The following is a 20,380-nucleotide window of genomic DNA, read 5'->3' on the forward strand; positions in this document are numbered from 1 at the left end:
ACCTTTTTTTTTTTACAACACCTTTTATGACAAAAAAATGTCTCAACAAAGAATGAATTATCCTAGTGGTGGGACCTCACAAAATGTGATAAACATTGATAATATTGAAGTTGTTAGATCAAGAATGATACAAGTTAATGATGCTCAATCAGAATTTTTAGCGAATTTATCTGCTTCGGATGATCCTACTTCACTTAATTGGTAAGTAAAATATTGGCTATGAAATTTGAAGCTTCAAATCTTAATGGAAATAATGTTTGTCTTCAAATTTTACTTATCATTTTTTTTTTCTTAAGGATTACCTTTTTGAACAAAATTAATACGTTTTTATCAAAACACACCGGTTTATCGAATACTTTTATTGAATCAACATTACGTAAAATAATGTTATATCCAAAGGAAGCTCCTCCTGTTGAATTAGAACAAATATTTAATACTTTATTGCGTACAAAACAAATTCCTGAAATTGAAAATTTAGAACAAGAAATTAAACAGGAAATTTCTATACAAGAAAATTTATTAAATTTGGAATTAGAACTTAAAAAAAATTTAAATGATATTGACGATGATAATAAGTGGGATAAATTGTTCGATGAGTGGGATAAAAGATATAAAGAACATGATTATATTGCTTCTCAATCTTCTATAATTTGTGAAAATATATTGGGTGATAATAATAATCTTAAAAGAAGATTAGAGGATACTATTGATCTAGATAAAGAGTCACGTGATGATGTGGAAAATGTTGAGGATTTAACTATAGAAAAAGTTTTAGCTTTCATGTCAAGTGGAATTCAAGAAGGAAAAGGTCCAATTCCATTTAAATAAATCAACATTTTTTATTTTATACTCAAATAACTTTGTAATAGCAAATAATAAGGAATTGATTAGAAATAACTGCAAATTATTAATCTAGCATTTTTTTTCATTTATTATTTTAATTAATAATTATTATTATTATCACTATTATAATATAAATTATTATTAATATTTACATGTAGGGAAGTCTAGCACAAATATATACAAAAATTTAATGTAATTAACATTTATTCCTCTAACATAATCAGTATGCCATGCCTGATACGGATTCATTCTCGAAGCACGAGAATCCATGTACATCAAATAATTAAATGACTGTTTAAGAATATTGAAAATTTCCTGTATCTTTTTTTCAGGAACGTCTGAAATTAATTCCGACTAGTCTAGGTATATTATTAGTCAAGTCTCTAAGAGCGTACTCCATTGGCTCGTTTCCGAACATATTCGTCAATCCACTCCATTATTTTTTCAAAGTTGACGCGGGGGCTTGTAAAACCCGACGCAAACATTTGTACCTTGTTGAGCGCTATTTCCTTCTTATTTACGAGCTCTTGCTCAAATGCTTGCCAGATAGGCATTTTCTCGGGTTGTTTAAGATCTCGGTATTCTAAGTTCGCGAGATCGGACGCGAAGAAATAGGTCTCATCTTCAGTTTTTACGAAACTGATATCCGTTCCGCACCAAGTTTTTTGTCCTTTTTGTCCGGCTGGTGGGATGCTGTAATAAATAAAATACACAGTTAGCAATAAATTTTGTACGAAGGAAAAAAATTGATCTAATACCTGTAGCTCCAGATAAGGTGAAACTTAGTCGCGCCTTTGGGAATTACTTGTAGTTCACAAGCATGATCATCCTTCATTGAAAGACTAACGAGGAAACGAATTACGGTAGGAATAATTCTCAAACTCTAAAAAAATTGGAATTAATTATTACACGCTATATTATGTTTATAATAATTGCAATAAATTTACTTACTTCGATAAATCTATCGAAGTTATATATATATGCAGAATTTAATTCTTCTTTTAAGAATGCATGTAACTTGTCCTTGTGTGGGTTAGAAAAGTCTTCTTTCGTATGAAGTTCGGTACCAAGTCCATACATATATAAAGTCAGAGCGTATTCGTCATTACACCAACTTATATCGACGCCATACTATAAATTAATATCAAAAAGAATCATGAATATACAAATCATAAGAAATATTAACGAAAAAAAATATATATATAATTTACCGGGTCATACTGTAATTTAAGTGTGTCAAAATCAAAATTAATTATATTAATATCATCTTTTTTCTTGTCACACAATATACGTTTACACTCGGAGGCTGCTTGTGTCATCATAACGATCTCTTCAAAATCCTCAAGGAATGTTGTCACGAAATTTTTTTTGTTTTTGTATTTGTATCTAAAAGTTAAGATGCCTGATGATTGATCGTATGTAATATTGGCTAAAAGCAATAAGGGAAAATATAAAATCACATTATTTCTTAGTAAATGCGGTATTTGTTATAAACAAAGGTCATATAATTTATATATTTTTTATAACATAATAACAAAATAAATTAATAAAGACTAACTGTGTAAAAAGTTTTCAACCATCTTTGGTATATATCTGGATTGTAGGCAAGTAGTTAAAATTACCTAGAGGAAGAGTAAAGATTATCAATTTTCTAGTAAGTTGTTAAATAGTAAAAAACCGTAAACTTACTTCCGGATTCGTCATTTTCGTTAATCGTGTGCCAGCAAGACGTACAAAAACGTCGCTAAATATGTTCAAACACAAATCATTTGCTCTAGGAAATCTTGCCAGCAACGACTTTATGCTAATTTTGAAAGTAGGTATTATCGTGGATAACGATAAAGGAGTATTTGCATCAAGAAAATCTAATGACTTGTCGAGTGATTTATCAAAATCCACTTCAGGTGACATACACTTAGCAGTTTCTATTTGACGTAGTATATCACTGGGTCTGACAGGCTCTAACTTCACTTCTTTTTCGCTAAAATAAGACACTATTTTCTCATAATCTATGCGAGAACTTAAAACATTGAAAGAATATTTTGTAAATATAATATTTAAAGCTCTATAAATGTACTCAATGGTAGTAAATATGTTACATACCGAGCTATTGACACAATTCTTGAAAGCAATAGCTCATCGATCATAAACCTAAATTTTATTAGATAGTTAGTTTCAATTGCTTATATTAATAAAAATGTAAATGTAAAAAACTTATTTATAAAACGTACGAGTTAAAATCTGTTTCTGAAGTGTCAAGCGTTCGTTTGGCTGGTCTCGATAATGTTGAACCTATTTCATCCTCATTCATCTTATCAAAATTCCGCTTACGATGATTATATTCATTTAGATATCTATACTTCATAGGATCACTTAGAAATTGTCGGGGTAGCTTACTATCCGCTCTTAATTTTTCAAAATCAAATACTGTATTCCCTAAACGAATAGACCGAACCGAAGTGATTTTGTGAGAAGGTTCTTTAACAAGATCGCTGAGAAGGAACTTTCCGCTTGATGTCATACGACTTAAATTATTTTGATAATGTTTCCGTAAGTAATACTTTACATTGAAGTATAAACAAAAAAATATTTAAATGTCTATTTAGATACCTTAATTCGGCCAGACTAAAAACTATACCATTTTCTACCAATCCAGCAATAAGATAATTTAACTTATCATGAATACCTTCGTGAGGTAGCATAAGCATCTTCTTAACATCTTTGACGTCATTAAATTCCAGGATTATCTTTTGGTTTGTACGAAGCTTCATGTTATCTTCTGGACGTAACTGAATTTCCCGTGGAACATCAAGAAAAAGTTTTCTGGCCATCGATTCAAGTCGAGATATCATCACCACAGATCTAAGCACTACAAGTACTTCAACAAGTTTATTATGGTCATAGCTAAGTTTATCCTCACATGCCTTGATTTTATCTTAATTACATATAAGAATATAAATATAGTTTCGTGTAATTTTAATACAATATGCTAATAAGTTACATACCGCTATCTATCTCTTGTTTCTCATCTTCAATGAAAATTCTCCCGCTATGAATATCAATTCCAATATTTATATAACAATCTTTGAAATCGCCACACAATAGTACACGCAACTTTTGTACATGTAGGTATTTTCTTGCCACTTCGTCTGATAAGGGCGACTCTGATGATTCTAAATCATGTACAAGTTCTGTAAATAAAGAACAAATTTAATAATAATCTATATATTAATGTCATGAAATCAAAAGCTCACCATTATTTCCACCAACAATTTCAAAGTCATCTTCAGTGTAAACACCTTTTTCATCATTTTTCAAAATGTCAACAAATTTATTAATAACTGCCTGGGCATGTCGTTGTGTAATGGACAGCATCAAGTGCTCAATATTTAGATTTGTTGGATCCTATGAAATATAAAAAATACTCATTAACTTTTGAACTTTTCAAATAACTTCAATATAATATAGAAAACATACAAATTCCCAATCGATAACTGTCCATTCACTAGCTTCCGAACCTTTTAATCCAGTCCACCGTACGCGTAAAAATTTATGTGGATAATTAATTCCGCGAATATCGTTTAATGCTCCGAGTTTTACATACTTAGTATCAGTATACCAATGTGATCTTTTAAGGGCCTTATTAGACGAATAGAGTAAATGACGATCAGACTCTTCAGTTATCACAGAAATTTCAATAATATCGTGATTAACCTCCGTTTCCGAAGGTCGTATGGCTTAGTTTACGAATGATTCGAAAATGTTAATATTTGGTTTATTATAAGTTTAATTGATCATATAGCGAAGTTAATAAGTTATGAACCTGCCAGTGCTTGCTTAATATAACTTTAAGAAAAGGAAGCAAAAGTACCAAAGAATTAATATAACTTGAAAATAGGATTAATAAACACAGTAAAAAAGTATTTGAAGAAAAAAAAGATGGATAAATTACTTCCAATAATAAATCTTTAAAACACTGTCTTCATCATTAATAATCATTTCAAAATTATTAGCCCATCTTGTTTGTCTCATATAATATGCCTATCAAATTAATAGAAATTAGGACAAGATTGAGATGGAAAAAAAGAAAAAAAATAATCATAAAATGTAATTACTTGTTGAGCCAATATATTAAGTTGCAAATCTAAGCAATAATTATCTGTTGCAAGAATGGTTAAGGTAGTTAATTGTATAAGTTCATAAAATCTGTCGTTACAATTATAAAAGGATACGTAAATATTCGTATAAATTTACTAATGGACAGAATTTAGCTGTGTGAGGTAAAGAAGTCGGTTCTAACGTCTCGCCTATCCGTTTCATACTACTTGAAATCCTTTCAGAGATAGGCTTTAGTGGTGGTGACAAATACTGTTTTTGAATTGTGTCAATTAATCTCGATATTTGTTCATCATGAAGTGAGAGCTTCACGTCTATTGAGTTATAGAAAACAATAATTTGATTATAAACTTAAAAAGTATCTTTGATATTATAGGACAACTAAAGAAAAAAATTTCTTAATACCATTAAATATTTTGTTACTCGCAGATTGGATGAGAAATTGCAGTTCAATAATCCACCAACGTGAATCAATTCCCATATTATCAGGCGTCAACACAGCCTTAAAATGAAATCAATTATATTATTGAAGATAGAACATAACAAAAATACTGTTCAAATTATTAAATCATCACCTCAAATTCCTTATCGACTATAAACTTTATTTTTCCATTCAAAATTCTATAATTTCTCATGCGTTTCGGTATTATTTCTTGTGTTAACATTCGTATTTGGATGACACCATTTAAAGCCTCTAATGTTTCTTTGGCTTTATCATCGTCTAAAACGTCAGGTGCAAAGCATTCCTATATCATTAAGAAAAAGAATTTGATAAAATGTCATTTTAAAAGAAAATAACAAACTATTAATTACTTTCATAAATACTTTTTTTAAATACCTTAATTATACTTGGAAATCTCTTATAAGTTCCCTCTTTAAGCACATCTGACGAACTTGTGACGTCAGGTGAGCGTAGACTAGAATTCAAAGTATTGAGCTAAATATCTTAAGCTTTTAAGAATCTAGAAAAAAGTTTTCCAATATTACCTAGAACCGGGCATGTGAAAACTCCACTCTCGCATTTTTGCCTCCACCTCGTTACTTATAAGCTTTTGTCTTTGTACGTCCTTGTAATGTATCTATTCAGTAAATGATGAAAATATTAAAATATAATAAAGTAAAGTTTCTCTCTAAAAGCTAATTGATCTTTTAAACTACTTATAAATTTAATGTATACTGTATATTATGTTTTAATCCAAAAATCTTTTACCTCATAGTCGCGTACTAAGCCAGCTTTTTCAGACCAAGAGACTAAGGTTTTTAATTTTAGCCAATTATTACGTTGTGGTAATAGGTAGCTATGCATGAAGGATTTTCTACGATCCGTATCTCCTGTTTCCGGTGATCTGAAAAAAAATGGAATTTCTTTTAATCTCAAAGATACAATAATATCTATATAAAAAACTACCTACTGCCTGTGAATGAATGTAGCTAGTCTATCGTGAGCATCGCAATTAACGGCGTCCACTACATCAATTAAAGGTTTCCATACTTGTGGTTTTACAGTGTGAGATCGTTGGATCTCGGGTGTGTTTAAGCTTTCCATTATAGAAAAGATAAAAGTTATTTTAGGGTGGTTGAAGGGAAAATTTGCCGAATTTAGGGTTTCTGATCGTTTAGCACCTGATCCGTGCAGATCACAAATCACAATAATAAATGATCGGCTGTGCCATATTTATCAGTTGGCTTAATTTGAGAGCATAACTGCATAAGTCATGTCAAATCAAAAAAGAGGAGTGTATGAAAAAGGAGCGGTAAGTTATTAATACATTGTTTTTTATAGACGTAATTATTTATTGATCATAAAATTATATAGCAAGATACAAGTTTCCGTCGTACATGGGATAAAGAAGAATATGAACGTAGAGCACGTGAAAGGGCACGCTTAGAACGCGAGAGAGAGGAAGACGAAGATCGTAAACGCAAAGGTCTAAAACCAAAGCATACTGATGATTCTGAAGAAGAACCCGCACGAGAATTTTTAAGAGCTCGCACGGAGAAAATTGTTTTAGATTCGAATTTGAATAAAGTTCAGGTAGTGCAATCTACTAGTATTGCCTCCAAACAACCTGGCTTTTATTGCAAGTTATGTGATTGCGTTGTTAAAGACAGCGTAAATTATCTGGATCATATCAATGGAAAAAAACGTAAGTATGCTTGACTATTATGATTTACGAAAACTTGAATCAATTATCTTAAACTTTATTTTTTTTTTCCTCTTAATTAACATTTAGATCAACGAAATCTCGGTATGTCAATGAAAGTTGAGCGAAGCACAATAGACCAAGTCAAGAATAAATTAGCAAGCTTGAAAAAGAAAGAAGAAGCACCAAAAGAATATAGTACGAATTAAATTTTTTATAGAACAGTTGAGCAGTTGATTCGCAACTCTTACTCAAATTATATATTTTATTATCATAGACCTTGATGTACAAGTTGAACTATTACAAAAACAAGAGGAAGAAGAGAAAAAACGAAGGAAGGAACGTAAAAGGGCCAAGAAAAAGGGCGAATCAAGTAAAAATGCCGGTAAAGAAGAAGATAATCCAGATGAAGTAGCTGATCCTGAGATGTCGGCAATTATGGGGTACCATATGTTTTCATTTTTAAAATTTCAGCTTTATTTTCTTTATTTTTTGATAATAATTATTAATTTATATTTGTTTATTATAGAATTACTGGTTTTGGTTCTACCAAATCTTAAAGGTCTTCCAATACATATACAAGGTTCGTTCATTATTTATAATGTACGAAATACTATATTTTCTATTAGTATTGGCTCGAGACTAAATATTTAAATTATAGAATTATAGAACAAATATATAATGAAATTATAGAATTTAGGACGTCGTAATTTTGCTGTAAAGAACGAGTAAAATGAACAAAATGGGTTTAGCTATTACTTTCATTTTCGTATGTATTTAGGAAATTTGGATGACATTGCGTATTATTCATATACAATTGACAGAGTCTTTAGGCTTAAAAGAGCGTATTTGTAATTTATGCTATAATTAGTTTATAATATTTTGAAATTTAACAATCCATAATTATAATACTAAAGCGAGATACTAGTAAGTTATTAATTAAAAAAAAAATGATTTTTTATTTAAATTTGATTCGTAAATATAAAAACAATGTTGTCGATCATGTGTTGTACAAACTTAAGTAATTAAGAAGCGTAATTTGAATTATTTATATACATTAAATTAAATAGAAAAGAAAAAAAAAAGAAAAAATGCCTATATTGCCTACTACTTCACCGCGATCTACATTTCCTTCTGATACACATCATAAAAGAAGGCGACCAACATACTGGTCAGCCTCTATTCCGATATTTTTACGAAGACTATTTAGGTTTCCACAAATGGTATATTTCATTAATAAATTTCGTTCAAGTTTTATTCATGAATTTTAACGATTTTTCTTTCTTTTTTTTTACTTTATGATATGGATTATGATGATATGTTTAGGATTTTGAATTTGCTCTTTGGCAAATGCTTTATTTATGTATAGCGCCAAGAAGAGTGTAAGTTCGTCATTTCTCATTTTTTTATTGGTTGATTTTATTTATATTGATAATTAATATGATTATTTTAACAGATATCGAAATATCTATTATCATAAACGTAAGTTAAAACTTCCAACTCAATTTGATCCATTTTAATGAATTTCCTTTATATTGACACATCATTATAGAAACAAAAAATCAGTGGGCAAGAGATGATCCAGCTTTTGTTGTAATATTATCATTTTTTTTAGGAGGTAAAAATCGACTAATGATTTACCTGTTTTTGATTTTTATATATTTTAAATATTTATATTTATTTTAAAAAATTAGTATCAGCAATTGCATGGGGATTAGTGTATGGACATGGATTCATAGGAATTCTTAAAATGATATTATTTATGGTATTTATAGATTTTGTAGTAGTTGGAATGGTAATTTCTACAATTTGCTGGTATGTTAAAACTTCATATTTCTTATATATATATGTATTTTATTTAAAAAAAAATTTAACTTGTGTGATTTCCGAAAATAGGGCATTTGCAAATAGATTCTTAACACATAGACATACACTTCATGCAGTTGAACAAACAGTAGAATGGGCATATGCATTTGATGTACATTGTAATTCATTTTTCCCTTTATTCCTAATATTATATGTAGCTCAATTTTTTTTAATGAGAGTTTTGGTAAAAGATATTTGGATTTGCTTATTTCTTGGAAATACAATGTATTTAGTTGCAATAGGATACTACTGTTATATTACTTTTCTGGGATATAATGGTAAGTTTTTATCTCAACTTTTTTGGAGCAAATTTTTTCGTATTTTTTAAAAAATAATAATAATGATAATAATAATAATAATTACATATATTGTTTTTTTTTAGCATTACCATTTCTCTTACATACTGAAATGTTTTTGTATCCTGTTGTTATGTTTTTAATCATTTATTTTATATCATTATTTGGTTTTCATATTAGTGCAAATGTATTAAGATTATATTTTGGTGAGTAAGGAAAAAAAATCGAGAGGTTTTTTTTTGTACAAAAAAAGAAAAGAAAAAGAAAAAAGTGAATTTAAAAAAATGGATTAATGAAATTAATGAAGAAATAGACATTTTAGTTAGTTTGAACATTAATATAAAATTAATAATTTTTGTTAAACAATTACTTCCAAAAATTGATTCTAATGTTAATTTTCGCTTATTATATAGAATTATTATTAAAGGGCTTTGAGAGCAATTTTCTCAATAAATAAACTGAAGCAAATAATCAAAATATTAAAACTATTTATTTAATAATATCAAATAATAAAATTAAAAAATTAAAAAAACCGATCTCTATTAATTTTACATTACTACAACAACCTAATAACAAGTGAAACAAATTTACACATAAGAGTGAAGAGTAATAGCAACAATAAAAAAAAATGAGACTAAAAAAATGTGTGAATTTAATCTCTAGGAAGTGCACACATTTCACAAATAGTTGTGTGGCCTTTATTAGCAAAAGTACAATGTCTACAACTCCATTCTGGTGCTGATGCTCTTGATGATGAGCTGCTACTACTACTACCTCCCGGATATGCTAGTCTACCTCCATTTGTTGATGGATGATCTAATAATCAAATAAAGGAAAATTCAATTATTTAACTTATTTGCGTAGAAATATAACTAAATTTAAAAATATTTACCACTTTCTCTCAAAATAGTAACTAATGTTTGCCATCCTGAACTTAGAGCTAATTGTTTTGCATCTTTTTCCTCATGAGAAGTTGCTAATCTTGCTAACGCCGCAAAGTCGTCCTACACAGTTTAAAAAAGTGAGTGAGATCAAAATAACATTATTTAATTCCGTGTTCAAAAATAACTTACATCACTCAATATTTGAGTTTTTTTAATAAAAGTTAAAAGTTGAAAATCTGATACGGAATTAACGTGTACATTCCCACTATCTTTGAGTCCAAGATGACGATACAATATTCCAAAATCCTGATCGTCAAATTCAGGTCGATTTGCAATAGGGAATTGTACTGGTGAAGTAAAGAGTGGTGAAGGGTTGAACGGAAAACCGTGTGTAACCTAAATTGAAAAGAATTATAATATGTATGTATATTTTTTATACTCAAATAATAAACCTGATTGAACTTACGTTAACTAACAAATATTCTACGGGAAAACATGGTTTAGCACTTTCTTGCACATTAACACCATATTTATTTTTATACTTGTAAAATACTTCAGGGACATATCTTTCAGGAGTACTTTCTTTAACTCTCATTATATTCGGATCCACACTTGCTTCAATTATGTCTGCAGAAACCATAGCTGCACCAGTATTTGATACTTGATATGCAGTAACATCAATATCCCCACTTTTATTGCCACTTACAACACAAGTTACAAATCTACTACCAAACTTTCCAGAGGCACTCCATTTTGTACATAATGGATGCTTATTTTGCATGGCTGCTGAGAAGCAACATTCTTGAGAGGTAAGAAAATAGGAGTCGATATGTCGTTTGCAAATTACTTTGCCTTTACTCGTGCCATCATCAGCAAGATCGGTATATATCATTCCAACCTAAAACAAAGATTACTATGATTAAAAGAGAAACAAGATTTTCATATGCAAATGAAAGTAAAAAGGTATACCTTTACTAGACCACAAGCAGCAGCTACTTCATCAACCAAATTTTCCTCCTCCCAGGGAAGAGTAAGCGTCAATCCATCTACTTCACCCTCTTGAGGTGGTTCATAGATAGCCTCAACTACTGCTTTGACTCCTAAAGGAACGTCAGGGTAAGGCTCATATCGACCATATAAATAACCAAATCGTTGCAAACCAGATTTTCTCCAAAAATTAATAAAATTATTAATTAAATCTGATACAGAGAATTCCACGTGATCTACCATACGATATTGCTAAGTTTTCGAAGATATATTAGAAAGGAAAATAAATAATACGAAAAATTTTAATTCGATTCTTACCTGAAGCGCTAAAGTAACAGCACCTGGTTGGCACTTTGTACATATGCCCTCTGGCCATGGAGCGTGGCCACCTGAACAATTTGTTTTTACCCGAAAATCCGGTTCTTCTAATGGAGGAATAAATTTGGAATTCAATTCATTCAATTGCTTATTTGCTTTGTTAATACTTTTTAAATAAGCATGAAATGACATGTGCTTGATTCCTTTTTCCGTTAGATAACCTTGATCGTAAGGCTAGTTACAAAGAAATTGTTTAATTGCATATCTTGACAAGAAATTCTCAAAATGATTATATAATTACCTCTAAAGGCATACAATAATCACACATGCCATTTGCCGAATGTTTACAGCTACAAAATTATAGTTATAACAATCATTAGCAATTTGACGCGTCATAATAGTAATAATTTTCGTGACATGCGACGTACAATTTTGGATCTTTATCTCGTTTTATCAAACCATCTTGTTTTTCTAGTAATTCATCAACTGGATCTTGTCTTACTGATAGATTGGATGATGTAGCTTTCGAATCTGTTTGAATCGTATTTGATCCATCAGTTTCCAGTGTAGGTTCTTTGAATGTCACGAATAATAGATCACCATGTCTTTAAATTGAAGGAATTCGGTATGAATTAGAATTTGAAATCAAAAGATGATCAAGAACGTTATATTTACTTAATTCCTAGTTCTAAAATTGTCTTTCCATTAAGATTCACTATTGGGACAGTAGTATTTGTTGGAGTATCAGAAATCCCAAGTGAATTATAATCTGTTAACTCGAGTTGCTTTGCGATCTATGTAAATTTCAAGTCAATGTATATAACAATGAAATAAATTGAGATCAAATATTAAATAAAAAAAAAAATCTCACCTTCGTACCAAGAGTTAACATATCTTCATTTGGATCAACCTCGAGACGAAATGTACCCTCTTTGGAACGTATACGTACCAACTATGTGAAGTAACCAAATTACAAATTAGTTAATGAAGACAATTATCTAAAGTTCCATAAAACTGTTCATACCATGACTAAATTAGCTCGAGTTTGTTTAGTTGTTATTTGAGTTAAAGAAGAAAAAAATTGACAGTGATCTGTAAAAATATACTCCCAAAATTTAGTATTTATCTAATAAAAACGTAATTACTTATATGAAATGAATACGTAATTGATCTTAGTCATAACTGCGGAGCTTCAGGAATAGTCATATGGCGCAGTCAGATCTACAAGTACACTATATCTCAAAGCGCCATGAATTTATTATTTTCGGATCTTTAAAAGGGTTTCATGCATTAAAAGGTTTAATTAATCATATATAATGAGATTAAATGTTTACTACCGAATTTAATTTTAAGTTATATAAGTCTGAAGTTCATTAATACTAATACATAGTTATCTGAATGTATGCTATTTTAAGTTAGGATAAAAGTTTGTTATTAATCGTTATTAACTTAAATTAATTATATTTCAATGTACATTGGTCGGAGTTGGCCATTTGTTGCTACATTTACAAAACAAAAGAGCTAGATCGCAAATTTAATACGATCAATCTGCAGATGTATAAATTGGAACGTAGCTTTACGTTTGTTTCATAGGAATATATTCATTCTACAATATAAGATGATTGGATTTTTTTTTTTTTGGCTGAGTGGATTAAATTCCAATATTTTTTTATTTTCATTTCATTCCTTTTGAGTTTTGATCCTATATAAAAAAGGATAATGAATATAATACATATGTGATAGTATAGCATCTCATTCCTTATATATTTCGATCATATGCATTTTTTATCTTGACATTTGGAACATAGAAATATAAGATCTTTAATATATAATAAATAAACAATATATCTGAATGTCCTAAATACAAGTTGAGATAATAATAATAATAATACTTTTACCAAAAATATAAAATTATTAAAGTTCAGACACAATCTTTGGAGGTAGATTATTATTATAAAAAATTGTAATGTATTCCCTTAGATTAATCTTGATCATTTCTTCATCATGTACTTGTTTTACGTAATGCCTAAATGTCAAATGTTCATAAATTTTTTCATAAGTAAACGTTCTATTATGATGATCTGGACAGTATTTACAATGATATAAAGAATATTGCCCTAATCCTCTTAACAACGTTTCCTTAACTGTCAAATACAGTCCCGGCTCACATTGTATTCGTGAAGCTTCGTTTGCCAGTCTTGGTAATACTTTATTAAGTAAGAAATTTTCAGTCCAAGAAATTCTTGGATCGCCATTATGATAAGGTGGATTATGAAAAGTAGGACAATGTAAAAGTATATATTCTCTTGGATCGTAAAATCCTTTAATTAAATCAGGTTTTCCTGAAAATGTTATTTGCCCGTTATCTCCAATTCTATTCGGTATATGTTTCGTTCCTCTTATGATAGCTGTTTGTATCATCTGAGACTTATTTAATGTGACTATGATTCCAATCGTTAGTGGATGTAAATTTCTTTTTAATAAAGAATTTGCATTTAATCCAGACGTTAATTGTCTCGCATTAGGAAGTCTTGGTTGTGGCCATATACATTTTACCCATGCACGGAGTGCATTTTGTTTATCAATTTTAGCAGCTAAAAATTCTTTCGTTGATATTCTTGTTAAACCTAAAGATGGAGTTATTGAAATTTCTGAAACCTCTCCTTGATGTGATGAATTATTATCTTTAACTGTACTCGAATCATTTGAAATGATTGATGACGGAGATACTTTTACTGGATTCCTTAATGAGCCTCCTGGTGATTCTACAATTTCATCTTTAAAATTTACTAATTTTTGTTTACCTTTGTTACTAATTGAGGTTGTGGCAATGGACATGTTATAATTTTTAATATTATCTTGCATGGATTTACGTCTTTCTTGCATCTTTATCAAGTCAGCTAAAGTAACGTGAACTACGGGAGGAAAATCTGATGTACTAGTAGTAGCAGTTGTTGTTGTGGAACAAGTTGTCGCGGATGCCACGGATGCTGTATCATCATCATAAATATTGACTCTGTTATTACGAGAAGTTGTATAATTCAAAATTGTATTTTTGTTATCCGTAAAATTTTCTTCTCTTGTATCATCTATATCCCACGCAGATAAAGTTAAAGATTCTTCAACATTCATTGGTACTAAAGAAAATGGCTGTGGAGCTTGTTTTTGATGTCCAATTTCATTATTTACAAGAAAAATTTGTTCTTCTCTAGCCATTGAAAAAGAGTCTGGTGGTTTCCATGATGTATAATTTTTTCCTGCATTTGAAATTTCTGCATTTATTTGATAAGTAGAGGTAGCGTGAGTACTCATTTTTTTTTTTTTTTAACAAAATTAAAGAACAATAAAAAATTAAAAAGTTTAAAAGGTCTAGTCATTAAATAAGCGAAATATTTTTGATGTTGTGTAAAAAAAGGTCTGTTTCACAACAAATAATTTATACAGATTCGGTTTTTGTTCCGTACATTGAAACTATCATTATATTAACGCCAAATAGAAAAAACTGCGTAATATTGATGATCATCCTTAATTTTGTTGGTTTTGTTTCTTATTTGGGTAAATGATCGTAGTACAACTACATGTTGAAGTTTTTCCGGTTGTATATACACCGCAAAATGTATAACGTGGAAATAACCAAAATTTTACTAACATTGGTACTGGGGAACATGTATTTTAATCCATTTTCAGTTATATATCCGGTATCCTATCAGGATCATGATTGTACATTATTTTTATTATTAAGACATAATTACGTTTATTTACTACAATTTCTTCTTGTCCTGGATCAGGTTTATCTTGTAATCTTGTAAAAGAAAGTGTAATATGTTAAATATCATTGGATATGACATATCTATGGTTAATAATATCAAATAAGTATAAATTAAAAAAATAAGTTTGAAAAAGATATTATTTATTTTAGTCCAATTTATTAAACCAAATAAACCAAAAACTTGATTCATCTGATAATGAAGGATATAATTGGTAATCTATTGAAAGTTAAACCTGCGCAATGCGCAGGATGAAACAAAAAAAACTATTATCTGACTGATTATGTGAGGTGAGTCATACATATCAAATAATGATAAGATATGATTATACTATATTAAGAAAGTCCATCCCATATATGGTTCATGTCCTGCGGTTTGGTACATCCATACAATACGTATTTTCGCATACTTCGCCAATATGTGTCACACACAAATAATTAAGTGCGTCAAAGTGCGTCAAAACAATAAGTTTTTTTCTTGGCAAATTCCCACTCCCACACACAGGAAATTTTTTGACAACAGATATAAAAGCGTGTCTCGTTCACTCTAATTTTTGATAAAAAAAAAAAACCTTTAATTTTTGATTTTTATTCTTTTTTATCAAAAATTTTACGTGTTTTAAGTTTTATAAGTCATGTCTTCTATTTTTGACAATTGTTATATTACATTCTCTGGCGTGTTTAATGCTGGTAATCACGCTCTCCTTGGTTCTATTATTCGCGAGCATGGTGGTCAAGTTGCTTCAAGTTTATCAAAAAGGTCTACTCACTTGGTGGTCACCGAAGAAGACTATAAAAAACAAAGTTCAAAGGTCCTAGCTACCAAAACTAAATTTGATAAAGTATCAATTGTAACTTGGAAGTGGGTTGAAGATTCTATCGAAAAAGAAACAAAACTCCTTGAATCAAATTATGCTCCTTCAGATAATACCGATGATATTGATATGGAAGACGCGAATGACGACTCTACTGTAAATAGAAAACATAAGCAAAGTGATGATAAGAACGATCAAGTTAATAATGATGATCAAGATAACAATGAAGTCCTTCCTTCACGAAAACGTAGACGTGTTGCTAAGAAAGATGCGATTAATGACAATGATCATGATCAAAGTACTACTACTGCAACTACTTTAGTTGATACCACTTCAACTATACAAAAAAATACCACTACAATTTCTACTAGTTATCAAGTTGATCAGAATGACGAAGTTGCAGAAACTCGAATTGTCGAAGAAAAAAAAATGGTCAAGGTTGTGCTTAAGGGTAAAGCGCCGGTTGATGAAGCCTTCGATAATAAGAATTCTGTACACGTTTATTCTGAAGGAGAAATTGTTTGGGATGCTCTTCTTAATTGCACCAATATTGGGAATAATAATAATAAATTTTATATTATTCAACTTTTGCAAACCGATTCTTTTAAAGAATACTACGTTTTTAATAAGTGGGGAAGAGTTGGATATTCTAATAATCAAACGAGCTGTTATGGTCCTACCACATCATTGGATCAAGCAAAACGCGAGTTCAACAAAAAATTTAGAATCAAGACTAGTAATGATTGGTTAACTGTATGTCAAGATTTCACTAAATTTGTTCCAAGTAATGGTAAATATACTTTATTGAAACGCGACTACGATGATGATGAAAAAGAAGACGAACAAAAAGATAAAAAAGATAAAAAGAAAACCAAGAATAAAGAAAAAGAAGAATCTAAACCCATTCCAGAATCAACCCTTCATCCAAAGGTTCAAGATATCGTGAATATGATATTTGGTAAGATGTAAAATCATTATTTATATTAAATATAAAAAATTATTTTATTTATTATTAATTCATAAATTATAGATGTGAACCAGTGGAAGGAGGCAATGAAGGAGTTTGAGTATGGTAAGTAAATTAATTTCAAAATAATAAAATTGATATTTTAAAATTTCTTAATTTAACAATTTCCTTATCTCAAATAATTTAGATTCTGTCAAATTACCTTTGGGTAAAATTGGAAAATCCACAATTAATCAAGGATATGGTATACTTAAACGGATAGAATCTGTGCTAATGGGAAAATCTACTGAAAATTTGGAAACTTTGTCTAATAATTTTTACACAGTCATTCCACATTATTTTGGCATGAGAAAACCACTTATCATCAATAGCTTGAATTTACTAAAGGCTAAATTGGAGATGGTTGAAACCTTGGGAGAAATTGAAATCGCTAATTCCTTGAATATTGAACGTGAAGTTGATATCAATCCACTGGATGCTCACTACAATACTCTTAAATTAGATAGGTTGGAACCTTTGGATCATGAATCTATAGAATTTAAAATGGTGGTTAATTATGTTAATAATACGCATGGTGTCACACACTCTCATTTTAAACTTGATGTCTTGGAAGTGTTTGACTTGGAACGTAAAGGAGAAAGAGAAAGATTTCAACCATTTTCAAAATTACATAATAGAGCTTTGTTATGGCATGGAAGTCGTATAACTAACTTTGCAGGGATCTTAAGTCAAGGATTACGTATTGCGCCTCCGAATGCGCCTGTGTCAGGTTATATGTTTGGAAAAGGAGTTTATTTTGCGGATATTGTATCAAAATCAGCGCAATATGTTCATTGTAATTATGGAAGCAACATTGGTCTCATGCTCTTAAGCGAAGTCGCATTAGGAGACATGCTTGAGTTAAACAATTCAGATTATAATGCAGACCAAGAAGCAAAAAAGCAATCAAAACATTCTGTTAAAGGTTGTGGCAGAATCATTCCTGATCCTGAAAGCTTTATCACTTTGGAAAATGGCTGTGTTATTCCTTGTGGTAAAAACAAAGATATATCAGGCGGTGGTCATTGCTTATACTATAATGAATATATTGTTTATGATGAAGCTCAAATTATGCAAAAATATTTGATTAAAATGAAATTTAATTATAATAATAAGTATTATTAGCGAAATTATTTAAATTTGCAGTTAAGATCGTTAAAAATACTTTATTATATTTAGTAATTTTATATTTTTATTCACAATATCTTATATATATTTTATCATAAATTAGTTTGGGGTTTTTTAAATAAATAAAGTAAAAAATTAAGCAACATAAGGATATGTTTTTAAGATATATTAAGTATAATAATTTTTATTAAGACAAATTTTAATAATACATTAAGAATCATAAAATGGAAAACTATGTAATGAAGGAACGATTTACTGATGAAAAATATAAAAATTCTACTTTGTTAATAATAAAATAATAAAATTAATAAAATCCAAATTCTGGTTAATTAAAAAAAAAAAATAACAAAAAATGGAAGAAAAAAATGACAAAATAAAAAAAAAATGAAAATAAAGAAAAAATAATAATTTTAGAAGAAAAGTAAGAGAACACGTAAATTTGCGGTAATAGAGGAAAAAATATAATTTCTAAATTAAAGAAAAAAGAAAAAAAAATGGTTATTATAAAAAAGCAAAGTATTACAGTTTACAGTCCGTAATTTAAATAGAGTATTACATCAATTTTTAATCGACATGATGCCAAAGATCTCAAGGTTCTTATTATGGTCCATGGCATATAATGCGACTTTATAAAATAAATAAAATAAGTAAAACTTGCATAAATTTTCAATAAATTTAGCAGAAATTTGGAAAATCTCAACAATATTAACCATATTGGCTATTTTAGTATTTAATAAAATGAATTTTTTTTATTGATATAACTGTTCTGTATATATTATTAATTTAATATTTTACTGAATAACAATTTAATGTCTAAAGTCTAAACCCGATTGTATTTATAAACAAAATCAATAAATAACCAAACAAAATAAAAGAAAAATTAAGAAAATAATCTTTTAACAAGAAAATAATCTTTAAATTCAATTATGGGGAAAATTTTACATATAAAACATCATTTTTCTTAATCAGTTGAGAATATAAATAAATAAATATATATATTTTTAAATATTTATACCAAAATTTTTTTTGTAATAAAATCCATTAGATCTTTTTCCACAAAAAAAACAAGATCTTTTTTTCCACAAAAAAAAAACAAGATCTTTCACAAAAAATCAACAGAAAATATTAATCTTTTAACAGAAAATAATCTTTTATTAACAGAAAATAGAATATTTGGGAAGAAAAATGACGGAGGATAAAAGAAATAGATAAAAAAACAATATACATAGTAACTAGCTGTCACCCGTTGCTTCGCGCCGGGACCAATGAGTTTTTTTAAATAGAAAGATTTAGTATTATAATGTAATACTAAGTAAATTAAAGAAGTTTTTTGTTTATAATTAGGTAATAATTACTTAACAAAAAATATGTATTAAATTATATTTATAATATTAGAATGATATAAATAATAAATTATTTTTAGAATAATGTATTAATGATTTGATGTTTGAGCGTAGAGTGAAATTCGGATTAATTAGGAATTGTGAAAAAATAATTATCAATAAAAATTGATTAATTTTTTAGAAGTATTCTTGAAAAAACTTAAATATTATGAAAATACTACAAATATTTATATTAATTAATTAATTATTTCTTATTTTTATTACGTCAATCTTAAACTTATAACCAACTTAGGAAAAATATTTGAACATTTAAATGTATTAGAAATCTGTTCATTTCATTTATTATTATTCTCGTAAAAATATCAATTTTTTTTGATTTTTATGAATTTGAAAATCAAACTATTTATCCAGCGATTAATTTAATTGAAAATCTTAATCATCTTACTACATGTTATTATGATTTTTTAAAAAAAAATTGAAAGAAAAAAAAAATTAAAAATAAATTTGGGGGAAAGAAATTGGTTCAAAAAAAGGGAAATTTCTGAAAAAAAAGGAATCTGAAAAAAATAAGTATCGAAAAAAAAAATAATTTTCAGTTTGGGGAAAAGAATGAGAAAAATCAAATTTTCGGTTTGAAATAAAAACTAACCCGAAAGAAGAAAGGAAGAAAAAATTTTTTTCAGTTTGAAATTGTATTAGTTGATTGGAATGTACACGGATAAATAGATCAGGCGGAGGTATGATATGTCACGGGTTTTAATTATATGGCATAGATTTCAAGTTACACAATTCAAATTATTATGCAGAGACTAATCCAAACGTCAGACATTTTTTAGTTTTTTAGTTATATAGATTTATTGATTTAATT

The 20,380-nt window shown here is 28.6% G+C and overlaps 6 protein-coding genes across 7 annotated transcripts; 3 read left to right on the forward strand and 3 right to left on the reverse strand.

Annotated features, from left to right (window-relative positions):
- Positions 1-37: 37 nt before the first annotated feature.
- OCT59_022695 (uncharacterized protein) lies at positions 38-1,037 on the forward strand (the record flags this gene model as incomplete). Its single annotated transcript, XM_025334334.2, has 2 exons — positions 38-201; positions 297-1,037. 2 exons carry the CDS (start codon positions 38-40, stop codon positions 826-828), a joined length of 696 nt encoding a protein of 231 aa, XP_025182418.2. The 3' UTR covers positions 829-1,037.
- Positions 915-6,505, reverse strand: OCT59_022696 (uncharacterized protein; the record flags this gene model as incomplete). Its single annotated transcript, XM_066144935.1, has 22 exons — positions 915-1,536; positions 1,602-1,726; positions 1,795-1,974; positions 2,055-2,272; positions 2,402-2,465; positions 2,533-2,863; positions 2,947-2,994; positions 3,075-3,368; positions 3,454-3,778; positions 3,849-4,034; positions 4,098-4,248; positions 4,321-4,580; positions 4,667-4,689; positions 4,796-4,884; positions 4,959-5,002; positions 5,076-5,273; positions 5,365-5,461; positions 5,535-5,705; positions 5,798-5,876; positions 5,947-6,038; positions 6,170-6,305; positions 6,372-6,505. The coding sequence occupies 22 exons, from the start codon at positions 6,503-6,505 to the stop codon at positions 1,227-1,229; spliced, it is 3,555 nt and encodes a 1,184-aa protein (XP_066006349.1). The 3' UTR covers positions 915-1,226.
- A 1,647-nt stretch (positions 6,506-8,152) lies between these two features.
- OCT59_022697 (uncharacterized protein) lies at positions 8,153-9,902 on the forward strand. 2 transcript variants are annotated; one of them, XM_025315571.2, is made up of 8 exons: positions 8,153-8,326; positions 8,430-8,485; positions 8,560-8,585; positions 8,656-8,721; positions 8,798-8,918; positions 9,000-9,247; positions 9,352-9,586; positions 9,679-9,902. In XM_025315571.2, exons 1-7 carry the CDS (start codon positions 8,195-8,197, stop codon positions 9,477-9,479), a joined length of 777 nt encoding a protein of 258 aa, XP_025182423.1. In that variant the 5' UTR covers positions 8,153-8,194; the 3' UTR covers positions 9,480-9,586; positions 9,679-9,902. The 2 variants fall into 2 exon arrangements, with proteins under 2 accessions (XP_025182423.1, XP_066006350.1); XM_066144936.1 differs by having other exon boundaries at positions 9,352-9,471.
- OCT59_022698 (uncharacterized protein) lies at positions 9,717-12,563 on the reverse strand. Its single transcript, XM_025315572.2, has 11 exons — positions 12,479-12,563; positions 12,326-12,406; positions 12,130-12,248; positions 11,883-12,059; positions 11,756-11,804; positions 11,455-11,688; positions 11,119-11,388; positions 10,616-11,047; positions 10,339-10,545; positions 10,158-10,269; positions 9,717-10,081 (listed from the first exon to the last, which is right to left on the reverse strand). Exons 1-11 carry the CDS (start codon positions 12,479-12,481, stop codon positions 9,918-9,920), a joined length of 1,848 nt encoding a protein of 615 aa, XP_025182424.1. The 5' UTR covers positions 12,482-12,563; the 3' UTR covers positions 9,717-9,917.
- Positions 12,564-13,045: 482 nt separating this feature from the next.
- On the reverse strand, positions 13,046-14,766 carry OCT59_022699 (uncharacterized protein; the record flags this gene model as incomplete). The annotated part of the gene is made up of 1 exon (XM_025315573.2): positions 13,046-14,766. The coding sequence occupies one exon, from the start codon at positions 14,764-14,766 to the stop codon at positions 13,369-13,371; it is 1,398 nt and encodes a 465-aa protein (XP_025182425.1). The 3' UTR covers positions 13,046-13,368.
- Positions 14,767-15,855: 1,089 nt separating this feature from the next.
- On the forward strand, positions 15,856-18,317 carry OCT59_022700 (uncharacterized protein; the record flags this gene model as incomplete). Its single annotated transcript, XM_025315574.2, has 3 exons — positions 15,856-16,993; positions 17,066-17,107; positions 17,190-18,317. The coding sequence occupies 3 exons, from the start codon at positions 15,856-15,858 to the stop codon at positions 18,164-18,166; spliced, it is 2,157 nt and encodes a 718-aa protein (XP_025182426.1). The 3' UTR covers positions 18,167-18,317.
- Between the last annotated feature and the right edge of the window lie 2,063 nt (positions 18,318-20,380).

Source organism: Rhizophagus irregularis, chromosome 31 (genome assembly GCF_026210795.1).
Source record: "Rhizophagus irregularis chromosome 31, complete sequence".
Classification (NCBI taxonomy): domain Eukaryota; kingdom Fungi; phylum Glomeromycota; class Glomeromycetes; order Glomerales; family Glomeraceae; genus Rhizophagus; species Rhizophagus irregularis.

Excerpts from the sequence above, each read along its gene's own strand:
- OCT59_022697 (XM_066144936.1), top strand. The coding sequence starts at position 8,195 with ATGCCTATATTGCCTACTACTTCACCGCGATCTACATTTCCTTCTGAT. Across the intron at positions 8,327-8,429 it reads TATTTAGGTTTCCACAAATG|GATTTTGAATTTGCTCTTTG; the intron begins GTATATTTCATT and ends TGATATGTTTAG. Across the intron at positions 8,919-8,999 it reads GTAATTTCTACAATTTGCTG|GGCATTTGCAAATAGATTCT; the intron begins GTATGTTAAAAC and ends TTCCGAAAATAG.
- OCT59_022698 (XM_025315572.2), bottom strand. Across the intron at positions 12,060-12,129 it reads ATTTTAGAACTAGGAATTAA|ACATGGTGATCTATTATTCG; the intron begins GTAAATATAACG and ends TTCAATTTAAAG. Across the intron at positions 10,082-10,157 it reads TACTATTTTGAGAGAAAGTG|ATCATCCATCAACAAATGGA; the intron begins GTAAATATTTTT and ends TTTGATTATTAG.